The 16376-nt window shown below is 42.0% G+C and overlaps 1 protein-coding gene across 3 annotated transcripts in view; it reads right to left on the bottom strand.

Moving 5' to 3' along the window:
- Nucleotides 1–16376, bottom strand: part of CRYBG3 (crystallin beta-gamma domain containing 3) — a 1479538-nt gene that overhangs the window by 563277 nt on the left and 899885 nt on the right. For all 3 annotated transcript variants that reach the window (XM_085622435.1, XM_085622437.1, XM_085622436.1), the window contains 2 exons: nt 7287–7396; nt 574–700 (listed from right to left, as the gene is read on the bottom strand). In XM_085622435.1, coding sequence (XP_085478561.1) covers nt 574–700; nt 7287–7396 — 237 coding nt within the window. The remainder of the gene's footprint in view (nt 1–573; nt 701–7286; nt 7397–16376) is intronic.

The raw sequence follows: 16376 nt of genomic DNA, 5'->3' as shown, positions 1-16376 counted from the left end.
ATCAAACTTCACCCGGGCACACTTGGTCAATACCCCATGTGTTAATTATCGCACAACTTTGAAATGCAATCCCTGCACAAATCTTGTTCGTGATGGAGTCAACATTTCCCAGGAACAGGGCCGTTCCTTCCAGCTTTTTTCCTTGATCTGTCTTTAGTATGCATATTCTGCTAATGCTTGCACCTGCACAATAGAGACCATTTAAAGAAAGATGGAGCAGTTCAGAATTCCACAAAATTCGGAAAATGAAGGCATCACAAAAAGTGCCCTTTAAAAAAAAAAAAACCTACAGATGATTTTGAATTCTTATACTTTATAATTTCCACAACACATTATTTCATATTTTAATTTAGTCGTGTTTTGGATAAGTCGTGGTTAGATGCGGCAAGCTCGAGAGTGCAAAGAGAAGACATGGTAAAAGCATATAGGGAATGCAACATGGAATAAAGGATTAGAAGAATATGTTTAGGAACCCAAGACAAACGTTGCAAAAAGCAGTGGACTCGAGAGGCAGTCATTATTAAAATGCACCATATTGTGTTACTCAATATAACATTACATGTCTCTTCTTACATAGTCTATAGGCTTCAGGAATGTGATATGGGCCGTGGGACAGCCACAGGAAGCCAGGTCAGGGTAGTGGCCCTCTTCCAGCACACACTGCTCCTCTGCGGCGTCCCCCTGGTGTCCTAGCAGCCAGCTGCAGAATAATAATGCACAGAAAGCCCGTCAGCAATGTTACTCACTTGTACTGTACAGCATACACTGTGCTTTTTAGATTACATAACAATGCTCGATGGCAAGCAGGGTTCAGATCATGCAAACACTATTATGCACAGAGAAAGTTTCACAAATGCCAAAAGCAGTTCAAGATTGCTGGTAACTGCAATCCAAGCACGCCAGGATTTTTCTAGTTGGAAAGTGGCGAGGTTATACCAGGCAAAATTGGCTTACAATGTAACATTTAGAGGACAGCTGTAGGACGTATAGTATAGGAACGGAAGAAAAAACACTTATGCTCCCCACTGCCAGTGTACAGTTTCCTCTGGGCACCCTCCCTCTCCCTTCACCGGTCCCTCTGCTTATATTTATCTCCTTCTCAAAGCAGGTGGTAATTATGAGCGATAATTCCCATAGAAAATGAAATACTGTGTGGAATTCTGCACAAAGCTGAGTCTATGTAGTTATTCCGCATTCCATAGGAATACATTTGTAATTGCACAGTACTGACGTAGTGATACCATATTGTACGAGCTTTTAAGGGTGCAGATTTACCACCCCACCAGTATGTGCAACTTTTAATCAGGGCCATATTCAGTTAATTCTGCTTCTTTGGGACAGTCTCCATACTCCCAAGTGCGTGATCACATATGCTAGTCCTTTCTAAGTTCTATCCATGTGGCTTCCAGCTCTAAGAACGACGTCAGTTCCATACAAATGCATACAATTATTTCTAGTCTCACAAGATAGGCGGTTAGCTGGATAAGGCTAGAAAGCTTTGTGTCTTGAGTCGAAAACGTAGGTTACATGAGATAACCAGCTTTGAATGACAACCACAACACTAACTTTAAACCAAGTTCCACTTGAAGATCAGGTAGCCCCTCTTAAATGCACTGTGGAAGAGAGAATTTAACAAACCATTCAGAAAAGGGCTGGCCCTCAAAGAGGTCTTCCATCAAGCTGAATGTTTGGTAGACTACTGTGCAGCTTTTCCAGTAAGCAGTCAATATAAATGTGGACCATTTCATAGATTGCACATAGGATTAACGTAGACATAGGCTTCTGCATGCGCAATGCTAGCTCAAATTAAACACGCACCAATGGAGATTCGCGTGAGCGCGTGAAAACAAGATGGCCGCTGTGATGTGAGCTCCGCGTTTTGGATCCATTTTATCACCGATTTTCAGCGTTTTTGCCTCATTTTTTTCTTCTAAATACTGCTGTCAGTCCTGTGAAGCCTACCTGCGGCTGTATGGGCGTTTTTCCTGGTGCTGAAGTCCTCTAGTGCGGTGTGCTGCTTCCTCTGGTGGCTGCTTGGAGCTCCTCGTCAGGTACTGCCCAGATTTCCTGTCAGGGATGCGGAGCAAGCTCTCAGGAAAGGGCCTGGCTTTGGCCTAACCACTCCCACAGTCCAGTTTAGCTGCTGCACCTGCCTTATTTGCTGCATTTTTCTGCGTTTATACTCTTTATTTGTGCTTTACAGTTATTTACTTCTTCATTTTATTTAAATTACGAAAATGGAGCGTAAAATTGCACAAAATCCCAATAATAAAAGGAAACAACAGATTTCTCCTCCTCCTGTTAAGTCTAAAGTGGTGGAATCAAGCGAGCCCTCTTTGTCCTTAATTCTCAATGAACTTCATGCTCTTCGTGCCAACACTGATAATATTGTGTCAGAAATAAAAAATCTGGGTAACGATATGGCTAGCATGTCGATGAGGGTCTCGGATAACTCCATTAAAATACAGGATAACAAGGTTAAAATCGACGCCTTTTCACCTCTTGTGGCTAAAATCTCCCCTAAGTCTGCTCAATTGTTAGATATGCAAAATCGCAATAGACAATACAATCTACGTATTTTTAATTTGCCAGAACATGTTGAAGGCTCCAATTGCAGACTGTACCTGGAGAATGTGCTCCCTGGTCTTTTAAATGTTCAATTTCCAGAGAAATTTGAAATAGATAAAGCGCATAGGATTCCATCCCATCGCAATCCTCATCATACCAAGCCACGACAAATGATTTTTAAGGTTCTTCGTCATCATAATTTGGTTTTGATAAGGAAAGCGGCACATGAAATTCCATCTTTACTGGTAAATGGCAATAAAAATTTTATTCACCAAGACTTCGCCAAAGAGATTGTTAAGACTCGCAAGGAATTCTCTGATTTGCGTCCTCAACTGCGTAGTCTTGGATTTAAATATGGCTTATTTGATCCTTCAACGATGCGCATCTGGAGAGATAATTATTCTAAGTCCTTCCAATGCCCAGAAGATTTACAATTGTTCCTGGAACAGCAGTCACATCATTTGCAGCATTCTACGGATATGCATGACTCTGCTACTTGAATAATATTTTCGCTGATATTTCTGACTAATTTTGTCATTCTCTTAGGGCTGGGCTCCAACGGTTTGGTCATGCTTGTTAAGTGCGTGTGCGTTTCGCATCTGTTATTGAGGTTTCTCTGTGTTTGTAATTTTTGTTGTCGTCTTCTGAGTGTTAGTCTGTATTTTCATTTCCTGCCCTTTCCTTTTCGCCTGTTCTGGAGCTACTATTCTTCATGTTCCTTCCTTACTTCTTACTTTCCTCTTCTTTACCTTTTTTCTTTTTCTCTTTTATCATGGCTAATGTTTATAACATTAAAGTAGTCTCATTAAATGTTAAAGGTTTTCGTCATCCAGTTAAACGTACAAAACTTTTAGACTACTTAGGTAGTTGCAAGGCAGATATTTATTTTATACAGGAAACCCATATTGATGACAACATTTTAGAATATATGAAAACAAAATGGGTTGATAATATTGTCTCTTCTCCTGCAGTTGGCAAAAAAAAATGGTGTGGCTATTCTTTTTTCAAAAAAATTACATTGCCAAATTTTGAGTACATTTTCAGATAGTGACGGGAGATATGTCATAGTTAAACTTAAAGTTCATGATTCAGTTATATTTTTACTAAATGTTTATGGTCCTACTGCAGATGCTCCTGTTTTTTGGTCTACTCTCACAACTGAAGTTTTAAAGTTGGGAGAAGTTCCTCTAATTGTTGGAGGTGATTTTATTGTTATTTTTTATCCTTTATTAGATAGATTATCTCTTACTAAATATCGTCCTCCTAAGGTTTTTTATGCTTTTAAATCATTTATTCAAACCACACAGTTAGTAGATATTTGGCGACTACATTTCCCTACAGAAAAAAGTTTTACATTCTTTTCCAATCCACGTAATTCTCATTCTAGGCTTGATTATTTATTAGTCTCTAAGTAATTAATTAATTCCTTCATTACTCCTATGATTGGCAACATGAATATTTCGGATCATGCTTTGATTTTTTTGGTTTTGAATTTAAATTCTTCCTTTACAAAGCAATCTAGATGGCGAATGAATACTGACATTGTTCTTAATGAGCGTAATAAACCTAAGCTCTTAAATGCCATACAGGAATACTTCCTTCTTAACCCTGAGGGTTCTACCTCTATGGTTAATAGATGGGACGCTTTTAAAGCTTATATTAGCGGTGTTACTATTTCTCTAATGGCTCACAAAAATAAAACCTTTAATGCCAATATTAAACACTTGGAAAAGCAAATAGCAAAATTTGAAAGACTTTTTATTACGACTAATAACCCTCAATATAGAATCAAATTACAAAAACTTCGATATGAGTTTAATGCAATCCTTAGCAAAAGAGCTGGTATTCAGATTTCTAATTCTAAAGCCAAATATTGTTTCAATGCCAATAGATCCAACAGACTTTTAGCTAATTATTTGCGTATTAAAAAAAGATAAAACTCAAATCAATTCAATTCATGGCCCTAATGGTAAAATTGCTTTATCGCACAATGAAATCGTTAATGAATTTTTGGATTTTTATTCTACTCTCTATAACAAACCCAATTTTAGTGATGTTTCCTTGATTGATTCATTTTTAACTAAGTGTGGGTTACCCAAGATTTCACAATCAGATAAAAGTGAGCTTGACTCTCCCATTACTCAAGGTGAAATTTTATCAGCCAGAAAATCTCTTTAAAAAAATAAGTCTCCTGGTCCCGATGGTATTCCTGCTGACTTTTACAAAGAATTTCAATTACAGCTTATTCCTTTTTTATTTCAACTTTTTACCTTTTTTAGTTCTACAGGAATTACTTCAGGTTCTTTTACTGAGGCTTTAATTATTGTACTTCCCAAACCTGATAAAGATCCCACACTTGTATCAAATTATCGCCCTATCTCTTTAATTTATCAAGATTGTAAATTATATGCTAAAATACTTGCTTCTAGATTGTCCCGTGTTAGATTCTATTATTCATCCAGACCAATCTGGTTTTATGAAAAATCGATATTCTGCTAATAATACAAGAACTCTACTACATGTTATTGAACAAGCTTCCAATTTATCTCTACCATCGGGAATTCTCGCATTAGATGCTGAGAAAGCTTTTGATAAAATTCACTGGCAATTTTTATTACATACATTATTATCATTTAACTTTGATGATACATTTATTCGCATGATTTCTGCTCTGTTTTCTACTCCTACAGCTTGTTTATTTTTTCAATGGCCAAATATCAAACCAATTTTCTCTTTTTAGAGGTACAAGACAAGGTTGCCCTCTTTCCCCACTTTTGTTCCTTATAGGTATTGAACCCTTACTTACTTCTATAAGAAATTGTTATAATATTAAAGGAATCAATATTAAAAACATCATTATTAAAACCTTAGCATATGCTGATGATGTACTTCTATTTATTAATGATCCTTTATCCTCATTCCCTCCCCTATTAAGAGATTATTTCAAAATATTCCACAGTTTCTGGCTACAAATTGAATACTAATAAAACTGAATTTTTCCCTTTAAATAATTATTGTACTCCTGATATGTTACCTATGAATGAAATTATTAGGCAAAAAGATAAATTGAAGTATCTTGGTGTTCTGTTCTCGTCATCCATAAAGTCTACAATAACACTGAACTCTGACGTTATTTTAAATTATATTAAAGATAAAACATCCAAATGGTCTTCACTTCACCTTTCGTGATGGGGAAGAATGGATGCTATTAAAATGACTATTGCTCCCAAAATGTTCTACATTCTAGCTATGATTCCTACTCAATTTTAAATAAAATTTTACAAAGATGTTGATAAACTTCTCTCCAAATTTCTTTGGAATAATAAATCACCTCGTATTAGTTATATAAAATTAAAAATAACCAAATGTAATGCAGGTTTTGGTTTACCTGACTTTTTTCATTATCACAAAGCTTTCATTTTGAAACAAAGTTCCATATGGTTTAACTATTCCTCTTTAAATAATCCACCTAAGTGGCTTCTTATCGAGAAGTCAATAGTTACTCCATTTCCATTACCCACTTTGTTAACCATGTCTAATAAATCACCATTTTTACATAAATCTGTTATTCTTAAATCCACTAAATTGATTTTTAATGATTTAGACCCAATTGTTCAATCACCCATGTCTACTACAGAAGACTTGTCATTATGGTATAGCACAGTCATTAAACTAAATAGAAATATACGTTTTTGGTATTCATAGATTAATGCTGGTATTTTTTACTGTTTTACTACTGTTTATGGACTCCATTACGTTTATTTCAAGCTAAACTCTTCCAATCTTCATCTTGTTGGCACTGTAAAATACATCCGGGTTCATTAAAACATATGCTTTTTGATTGTCCTTTAGTTGCTAAATTCTGGTCAGACGTTTGGGATATTATAAAAAAGATATTGACTATTAATGAGCATTTTTCATTTAAAATGGTAATATATAAATCTGCTGTATTGACACACAAATTGAAAGACTTAGAAGGTAAACTTTTTATTTTTCTAATATCAGCTGCTTTAAAATCCATTACATTCTGTTGGAAAGATGTTTCGTTATCAGTTCATGCTTGGTGATCATGGGTGATTTTTACAAGAAGAGGTGCTCAGTTATCTTTATCCGGTATTGGTCATAATTCTAACTCTTATCATTCTTTTTGGATACCTGTTGATATATATTTATCTTCTTAAATTATATTTTTATATCTAGTTTTATTGTAATTTTATTAGACAAATGTTTTTACTATAGTAGCTCTTCATCTGCTAGTTAATGCAATAGTTTTCTAATTGTATCCCTCCCCTTCCCCTTTTCATTTTTCATTGAGTAATTGTAATGTTGTTACCTACTGCAATCCATTTGCTGCTTTTGTATCTCTATATTATGATTAGGTATTTTCGCTCAATAATATTATTTCTGTATTGTCTTTATATTTTGCTTAATACAAAAACTCAATAAAATCTTTTGAAAAGGAAACACGCACCAATGGAGAGGGTGATGTTTTTAGTTGAATACAGGGGTTTCCTCTAAAAAGTGAAGAGCAGAGCATTTATATCCAACAGAGAGTCCACAAACCATACTAACTAATTAGATTGCATAATGTTTTCTTTGTAAACTTTCTTGAATGAAGCATCATACTGCGAACTTGGCATTAAATCAAGTCTGATCGTGCATGTTGGGTCATAAAGGCGTTGAAATTGCATAGCCATAATGAAACATATAATTCTTACCATCCCTGCAGAACCCTGAAGGAACAGGGCACCTCTGGTTTGAAGTCAGAAGCCTCTGACGTGTATTCAGTGCAGTGTCCATGAAAATGTTCACCACTGTAGGTTTTTATCTATAAAAAGGAGACACAAAGGATTAGGTCAAACACAAAAATACACAACCCACTCAGCATAATGCAACATTAAAACACTTAAGTTACACTTATTTGCCTTTAATGCATTCTGGGCCCATAAGGAGACCCCTGCCTCAAGGAAAAAAGCAAGTATAGTTCCGTTGCACAAGAAAGGCCAAGAAACGATCCAGCATCTTGGATGATGATCCAGCAAACTACCATCCCATTTCATTATAGGACCGAGTAGGAAAAGTCTTTGGCAAACTGGTCCTGACAAGGTAGCAAAATTGGATCAATGATGGTCAGATTTTTTTCCACCTCCAAGCTAGATTTAGAAGAGGCCAGGGCACCATGGATCAGATAATGAGGTTATACTTCATTTACCGGCAATATGTTCCACAAAAAAAAAATCATCCCTTCGTATGATCTTCGTCGAGCTGAAAGCCACTTTTGATTCAGTAGATAGAACTACAGTTTGGAAAATACTGAGATTATGGTGTCTCAGGAAAACTTCTCAACAGCTTAGTTCTGCTTCATAGCGGCAACAATACTAAAGTAAGAGAAGACCCAAAAGGGGAATGTACAACAGAATTTCCTGTAAATGCCGGAGTCAGGCAAGGTTACGTGCTTGCACCTATATTATTCAATCTTTTTATGAAAGATGTGGGCAAAGCAGTCTGCCTTAAATTTGGATGCACCATTATTTAGTGGAGACCCAGTTCCTATACTATTATTTGCTGATGACGCTGTCCTGTTTGCCCATATGGAACTGGCCGTGCATAAACCGCTAGCCGGCTGCAATAAAGATTTGTACTCAAGGTAAGTTGACGATCAATACCAGCAAAACAAAGTTTATGATTTCAAAATCAAGAGCTTCCCTGAAGTCCACATTTAAAACCGATGATACTGGAATAGAAAGCGTCAACTACTAGGACAATTTGGGTGTTAGACTTGATGCTAAACTTTCATGGACCAATCAAAAAACAAAAAGTAATCTTGCTCTAAGCCAACAGGCTAGTGCTGTAGTACACTACCATGGAAAGGTAGCAATAAGCTAATTGAGCTGGCTCTTACTGTATATAAAATGAAAGCTATGACTGCCAGTCTTTGCGGGCTGAGATTTGGGGGCACAAGAAGTCCCTGGGTCTACAAGTAACAGAGAATAAGTGCCTATGGCGTATATTACATCTTGTCCCAGGAACCCAATGTCTATACTCAGTGCAGAACTATGTATGCATACAATTAAAGTTGTCACAGCCCTCAAACCTGTTAAATACAGGGTTCTGTTGTGGACATATTCAAATTGCTAATTTTTTGGAAAGTTTTACTAGAAAAACGGGGGAACAAAAAGCACTTATTGCTACCTTGGTTCAAGCATGTAACTAAAATACTCACGGAAACAGGTTGGTTACATGGAGGCTTGGACAAATCTGGAATCGATGACCATTGGAAGTCTTCGATCAATTAAGGAACAAAATTGGGGTTTTGTAAAGAAGAGAAATGCAGCACATAAAGGCAAATTATGGCAGCAGTTTTTCCAGATACAATCTGGTCCATTTTATGAGCCATATTTGGATTATATATTTTTGGATCTTAAAAGATCCTTATATGTGAAATTTCAGCTAGGAACGCTTCCTGTCCTATTGTAGACTAATAACTGGACTAGTTTTGGCCACTAAGTCTGTGCAATTGTGCGGTAGGGATCTGTTCTGCACGTTATCTTGCTTTGTGAAAAAACTGCTTCTGTGAGAAGACTTTTCCTACAGCCCTTGTTTATTAAGCATAGAATCAAACGCTGGAGCGGGGCATTGCTCTTTTGATATCATGCAGATTCAACGGGGCTATTTACCGGTCTGTTGCATCCTATGTATTTGCTGTATGGAAATTAACGAGAGCTGTAAATTTGTAGTTTTAGGGATATGTTATGTTATGTTGTTATGTTATTTTATTTTATATAGCGCACAGATGCCGCAGCCAAGAGGCGTCCCGGCGCTTTTGAAGATGAAAAAACACAACACAGCAGAGATAACCAGATGGGAATGAGACTAAGCTGTGGAAAATAGGAAGGTTTTTAATGACTTCCTAAAAGGGAGCAGGTCTGGGATGGAGCGAAGTGAGGCAGGCAAAGAGTTCCAAAGAGTTGCCGCCAGCACCGAAAAGGAACGTCCACCCATTCTTGCTTTTTTGAAGCGTGGAACAATGGCTAGATTAGACCCTGCGGATCGGAGGGCTCTGGAAGGGGCATAGTGAAGGATTGTCTGGGTGAGAATAGGAGGGGAGGCTAACTTAAGAATTTTAAAAGTTAAGCAAAGAGCTTTAAACTTAATTCTTTGACCTACTAGTAGCCAGTGGAGATCTTGGATGGTACGACGAGCAGAGACAAACTTAGGAAGGCCGACCAGCATCCTGGCCGCCGCATTTTGAACCCGCTGAAGGCGAGCTAGTTCTGCCTGATTCACGCCCAAGAACAGAGAGCTGGCATAGTCTAATCTGGTGAGAACCAGGGCTTGAACTATAATCTGTCTGGTATCCGCATCAAAAAATTTGAAAATGGGCCGAAGGCACTGCAGGGCGCCGAAACAGATACCAGCTACACGTTTGGTGTGGGGAGTGAAAGAAAGTTTGTCGTCAAGCCACACCCCGAGATATCTGACTTCAGCTACAGGAATGGGAACAGGACCCAACTCAGATGGCCACCAATGGTCTCCCCATAGCCCACTTTCCCTGCCAAAGATGATAACCTCGGTCTTAGTGGCATTGAGTTGGAGTCGATTGTTCGCCATCCAACCTGCCACTGCCTTAAGAGCTGACTGAAAGGTAGAGGCATCCATATTGGAATCACCATTGAGTGCCACCGCCAGCTGCGTGTCATCGGCGTATGACACCATGGTGAGACCAAAACTGTGGGCTACCTCCGCCAGCGGCTGAACATACAAATTAAATAGGGTAGGGCTGAGGGCCGAACCCTGCGGGACACCCTGGAGAATGGGGTGAGGGGCAGAGACATAGGGCGGTGAAGATACTTTGAAGGTTCGATCCATGAGAAAGGAGCGAAACCATTCAAGTGCCATCTCTCCAACTCCTGCCTCCGCAAGACGCTGTAAAAGGATCTGATGGGAGACCGTGTCAAAGGCGGCACTAAGATCCAATAGGATCAGTGCCGCCGTCTGACCCTGGTCCAGCATTTTTCGGATATGTTCCACCACAACCACGTCAGAGTAAACTAAAGGTAACCTGTTGTGCAAAACGTTTTTTTTAAATCTTTTGTAAATTTGGATTATTTTTAACCTAATTTTATCATGTTTTATACCGTATGGCTTTTAAGCGGACACAATAAAAATCACTCTCTCTTGTAATTCGAGGTACAGTAATTTTGACCTCTTTGTTACACTTGAGTTGGAGTGCTTTGGGGTTCTACTTTTGGTGGCTCCTTAGTTTGAAAAGCAAAAAGCCATCGCGTTTTGGGAAAAAGGCCCATAATTGCACACTGTAGGAAAGTAGGATCTGCTTCTTATGCTTAATCCCCACCTTTTGCTTGATGTGATACTGTTTTTGACTAGTCTGACTCGGGTCCTGCTAATCAGGACCCCAGTCTATCTACTTTCTCCTAAAACTGTTCTGTATGTACTTAGGTACACACCAGATTGGATACTGGGGTACCCTTGTCAGTCCCTAGTATATGGTTCCTATGTACCCAGGGCATAGGTCCCCCAAGGTCTCCCATGGGCCTGCAGCATGTATTATGCCACCAATGAGAGACCATTCAAAATGGAACTACAGGCATGCTATTGCAGCCTGTGTAAGTTGGTGCATGCACCACTTAAGAAAGATGAAGGTTTACTATATCTAAGGGTCACTGCACTTAAAACCTATAAGTCATCCCTATAGCAGGCCTCTACAATCCTGAGGGCAGGGTGCTTGGTTCTAAGTGAGAGGGTGCCCCTGCATGAGCAGGACACCCCTGCAGCCTACGGAGTCCATTTTCCCGGGTTGTCAGCGAAGCAGCCCTATACTAATATAGAGAGGCATTACGTGACCGCACGATGACCATCATGAAAACGGCTGCAACGAACCTTATTGTGTTTGGTATCAAACATGTTGGAATCATACCCCCGAACTGTTACCAGTGTGGGAGGTATGATTTCACCCACGGGGAGAGACCTCCGTTAGGCTCCCAGGGTTCCCGGTACGAGCCTTCTAGTCCCGGACAGCACAAAATGGTTGCTGCCGACCAGAGACACATTTCTACCCACCTGCTGCTGAGCCAAGCTTGAGTAGAGGAAGGCGGAACAATAGGCATGCTGTCACAGGGAGGTGTGACTACCTCCCAGACAGGTTTTAGTGTATCAGGGCTGGGTGGGTGCGATTGCCAGTGCCTGAAAGTCTGCATGAGGGGCGCATTTGGTGTCCCTGTGCATAGTCCAGTTCATACCAGTCCTGGGAGCCGTCGGCTCCCTCTCTGGCGCGAATCTGGACAAAGGACATTGGAGTAACCTCCCCCATTTCTAGACCCTCTCCTGGGAGGGTCCCCATAATCTTCACAGCCCTCTCCTTAGGGTACTTAAGGGCTTACCTGGGTGTAGGTCCCCAGATTAGTCGTGGACAAGATTTAGAACTGAAATCCACTGCACTTCTACCGTCTGGGCACTTTGTACTTCGCTGGACTTCGTTTGGGCCTGACTTCATCTCCCTTTCAGTCTGTTGCATTGTCTGTGCCTGTGCACCATACAGAATCCGTGCATGACCTGTGGAGCATCCAAGACACTTGAAGATAATCTTCCTTGAAGTGAAGGAGTCACTCCCCTGAATTCGCAGGCACCTCAACACTGCTGACCATTCTACTGAACCCGAGCTCCTGCAGACTCCGAAGGGTTCAACAACACAGGTGGTGGTTATCTAAATCTCCTGAGGTCTTAGCTGCCGTCTCACCAAGCCTGAGGTCAGAATCCCTCGTGGGGGCTGCATGAACCGAACCCCTGTGCACCGTGTACTTTTGCAAGTGCATATGCTTGTTGGTAACGCTGTGACAAGTGCATTGGGCTCCAAGAAGCCCCAACGAGTAGCAACGTCTTGCACCAAGATCTTCAGCCACACTACCTTGTGGGCACTGTGGCCTGCTCCAATTGGTGAGCTGCTCGAGGTCTTCTCCAGATCCCTGTGCCTCCGGCCTGTGGGTCAAATTGAGGGTCATCTTTGTTTTCCTTGATCTCCCCTGATTGCTCGGGCCTGCCCTGACTCCCCTGCTTGTGGTGAGTCTCCTGGACCTTGCTGGTCCCAATCGTGCACGTTCTTGATTTCCTGCATGGGTTGCATTTGCCAAGGCTTGTTGGTGCTCCCGCCGGACACCGACCGCTCAGCACTCAACATCCTTCATGGGACAGCTGGTATGTGAGTCCTGGTCATCCTCAGCATCGCCTGGTCCTCGCAGCCACAGAGTCAAGGTCACGTCATCCTTCCTGAAGCACCCGACATCAGAGGGCATCCGTCCTCCAAGTCTCCTGGTTACTCCAGAGTGACAGACACTGTCCCCTCTGCTTTCAGGTACTCCTCTACCAGCATCCATGTTTTGATCCCTCTGGAAACTTTCTCCTCTTCCAGCAGAGGCACTTTGCTGAAGGCCTCCATTGAGTTTGACAGCGTTTTCCGACACCACTTCACATCTATGCACCCGGCTTCCCTGGGAACGGTATCCACGGTGGGGTGGCTCTCCAACCTTCTGTCTACCACAGGGTTTCTTCAGGGTCCACTGGGAAGGGTCCCTAATCTCTAAAATTCCAACCGCGACTTGCACATAGACTTGTACAGAGCATGCAGTCATGTTCTCACACTGCACACACTCCGTGGGGTCCCTATCTACTTGCCTTGGGTGGTTCCTTGGGGTCCCAGCAATTCTACGTCCTCTCAACATTGTCCTGACTTGAGTCGTGGTTCTTATACCACTTTTCTAGTATATGGTTTGGTCCCCCCCTGGGGCCCACTGTGTATTGGTGCTATTTACTGTGATTTATTTGCTTTAATATTGTGTGCTTTGTGTCCATCTCCGTGTAGGAGATATCATAACATACTAGATAGTGTTCTATACAAAATACATATTTTTATACATAGCTTGTGTGGTTCCTTTTCATTTAATCTATACTAAAAGATGGCATTCTGGTAAAACAAGCTGTTTTACGCTCCTTCAAGACTAAGCCTGAAGGCTGCTCTCCACAGCTACCACCTGGATAGCTTTATAAGGTTGTCTGAGACCTCTTAAATCACCATAAGGGTTGTCTGGACTTGTGCAAGGTGCCCACTTACATTAGTGGACATCATATACCAGGCCAGCTTCTTACACACACACACACCAAAATGAATTAGAACGGACTATACACATACAGAGCTCAGATTATAGCTACAGATCCCAGCACACCAAGCATAAACCACAGATTCAGAAGTGTCATTTTTACAAATGTAATTTCCAATATTTTGCCATCCAATGGGACCGGCTTCCAACTAAGATTTTCTCACCACTGGGCTATCGAGTTACCATTCGGTCACAGCGTTTATCTGAGCCACTTCTGTGGCCATTCCAAGTTTAGGTTTAGGAGAAGATCAAAGTATCCAAGCTCTAAACTGCTTTATTTAAAAGGTGTTATATTCTAAATTATAATGGTGCTGGGATACTGTCTGATATTTTGACGAGGATTCGAACACCATTTGCTGATACTAAACTTTTATGTCAAAAGCCATGTGCATTTTATCCATCTGGCAGCTTTCAGCACATGGGGAAAACAATAGATATAAATATAGATTTAACACCAGCCAAAGAAGACCTCCTAATTCTGATGATTCCATCTTTTTACGCTGCTGGTAGTGGAATTACGTAATCCTTAGTCTACATCTTGGCCTAATAGAGGAGCAACCTGAGTTTTGCCTCATTAATACATTTTTTTTAACCCATTTCTAAATGAAGGTGGGTGGGAGGGTCCCAGAGTGTCTAAATATCCATGTAAAGAACAGCTCTGCCCAAGTTACCTCAGTTTACTGCTCATCACCCCACTAATTCCATTCTGGTCTCTCATTTCAATCACTCAGATACATGTAGGTATATAAGCAGGCATCATAAAAGAAGTTCTACATATTTGTGAATTTACTGAGAAACAGGCAGACAAGACAATTTGACAGTAAATACTGTCTGCAGTTCCACAAATCACATTATTGATGAATACAGCCATGGGGGTGTGGCCTAGGTGGGTATGGAGTAGCAGGTATTTTGCCTGCTCTTCGACTCCCCAGGGCCCATCCAGTGACATCAACCACACCAGGGCAGCTGAGGGGGCGATCTACAGCCGTGAGATGATGGCTGGTCTTCCGCCCTTGCTGTGAAGGGGCTGTCTCCTCCTCCTGCATCGATACCGGCCACTGCACGGCAGAGGCTCTCTGCGGTTGTCGGGTGCCATCATGCCTGGCAGCCCCGCTTACTGCCTAACCGTTTACTGTATCTGGCAGGGAGGGATGCTTCTACGCTGCCTAAGGTGGGGCCCGCTCCGCTGCTGATCATCGCAGAGCCCGACTGAGAAACCACTCAGAAGCACGAGGCTCCACGTGAGGGTGCAAAAGCGCTCCCCCTGTGGGGCTGCAGCCCATCGATCCCTTGGATATCCAGAGGTGGCTCTGACGAAGACTACAGCCTGGGGGAAACCCGAACACCGAACTACCCACCCTGAGGCTCTGTAAACGTGGATTAGCTAGGCCTCACCTCCGCATCCCAGGCCTGTGATACAGCCTGTCTCCGCTCCTTCACCCAAGAGAAGAATTAGAGGTGAGAAACAAACGCGGGGGCTGAGGGGATTGGCTGCTGTGCCTAAGGCCCCTGGAGCTCTACATTTTTTGCTGGCAGAGACCTATTCTGATTGCAGTTGCTGGGGGCAGGCCCAGGGGCCCGGAGTCTGATTACATGCCCCTGGCTTGGAGCTTGGGTATCTCATACCAAGGGGGACCCTGTGTTGCAATCGGCTGCAGGGGAACATCTCACTAACAGGCCCCCTCCACTATAGCCTTTCTTCTGGTATGCAACCTGGCTCGCCTGCTCATCCTCGGCCCGTGGTTGTGGCCCTGCCTCCTGATGAGTAACAGGAGCAATTCAGAGATGTGAAACTCCAGGAGAGGTGCCTCCCTCATTGCATACCTGCTGTGGTGCAGAGAGGCCTCGTGACTGCTTAGACGTCGGCCTCACTAGGCCATAGACAAAAGTTGCTCCTGCACTCTCTACAGTTCGGCCAGTACCTGGATCCCGTACCCTATTGGATTGGACTATACCACTGACGGACACCCCAGCTCTTCCTGGTGGAGGGGTGAGGAGGTGGTGTGGCCCACAGGCTCTCTCTTGTGTAGGGGTCCAAACCAGAGTTCCCTCCTCTTTTATAGCCTTGCACCCTACACAATAACTCTCTGCCATCTTAACTGGTCAGGGACCTGCCGAGACTCAAAGCAACTACCAGCTCACATTTCTTTACCTGGCTCACACTACGCTACTTTGGTGGATACTCCCATAACCTGCAACAGGATCAACAAGGTAGGCACCTGAAAATCGTACTAACCTCATACTGGACATGGCGCACCTCGCCGCATTTTCATGTTCCAAACACGTGAAAGACAACCCAGTGATGTCTCTATGGACAAAGGCCTTGTCAGTGGACTCGGACATGCTGCCCCTCCCCCCAACCCCAAGACAGAGCCTACATCCTTGTGGCCCCTATTACAGAGGATTACAGTGACCGTTTTCTGTAGGAAATTCGCTCTGACATTAGCTTACTCAAGGACGAGTTTAAACCCTGCCTATGTGACATCTGAAAAGATATCTCAGAAATAGGGGAGTGAGTAGATGACCTTGAACGCACAGTAGATGCCTGGTCAGAAGACCAGGAGATGTTATGGCGACGTGTGACGGCTCATAAAGAACGGAAAAATGGATTTGCAAACCAAGCAAGAAGATTTGGAA

The sequence above is a fragment of the Triturus cristatus genome, chromosome 8, assembly GCF_964204655.1.
Source record: "Triturus cristatus chromosome 8, aTriCri1.1, whole genome shotgun sequence".
Taxonomy (NCBI): Eukaryota; Metazoa; Chordata; class Amphibia; order Caudata; family Salamandridae; genus Triturus; species Triturus cristatus.
The sequence above is the reverse complement of the archived record's forward strand: the minus strand, read 5'-3'. Positions and strand labels throughout refer to the sequence as shown.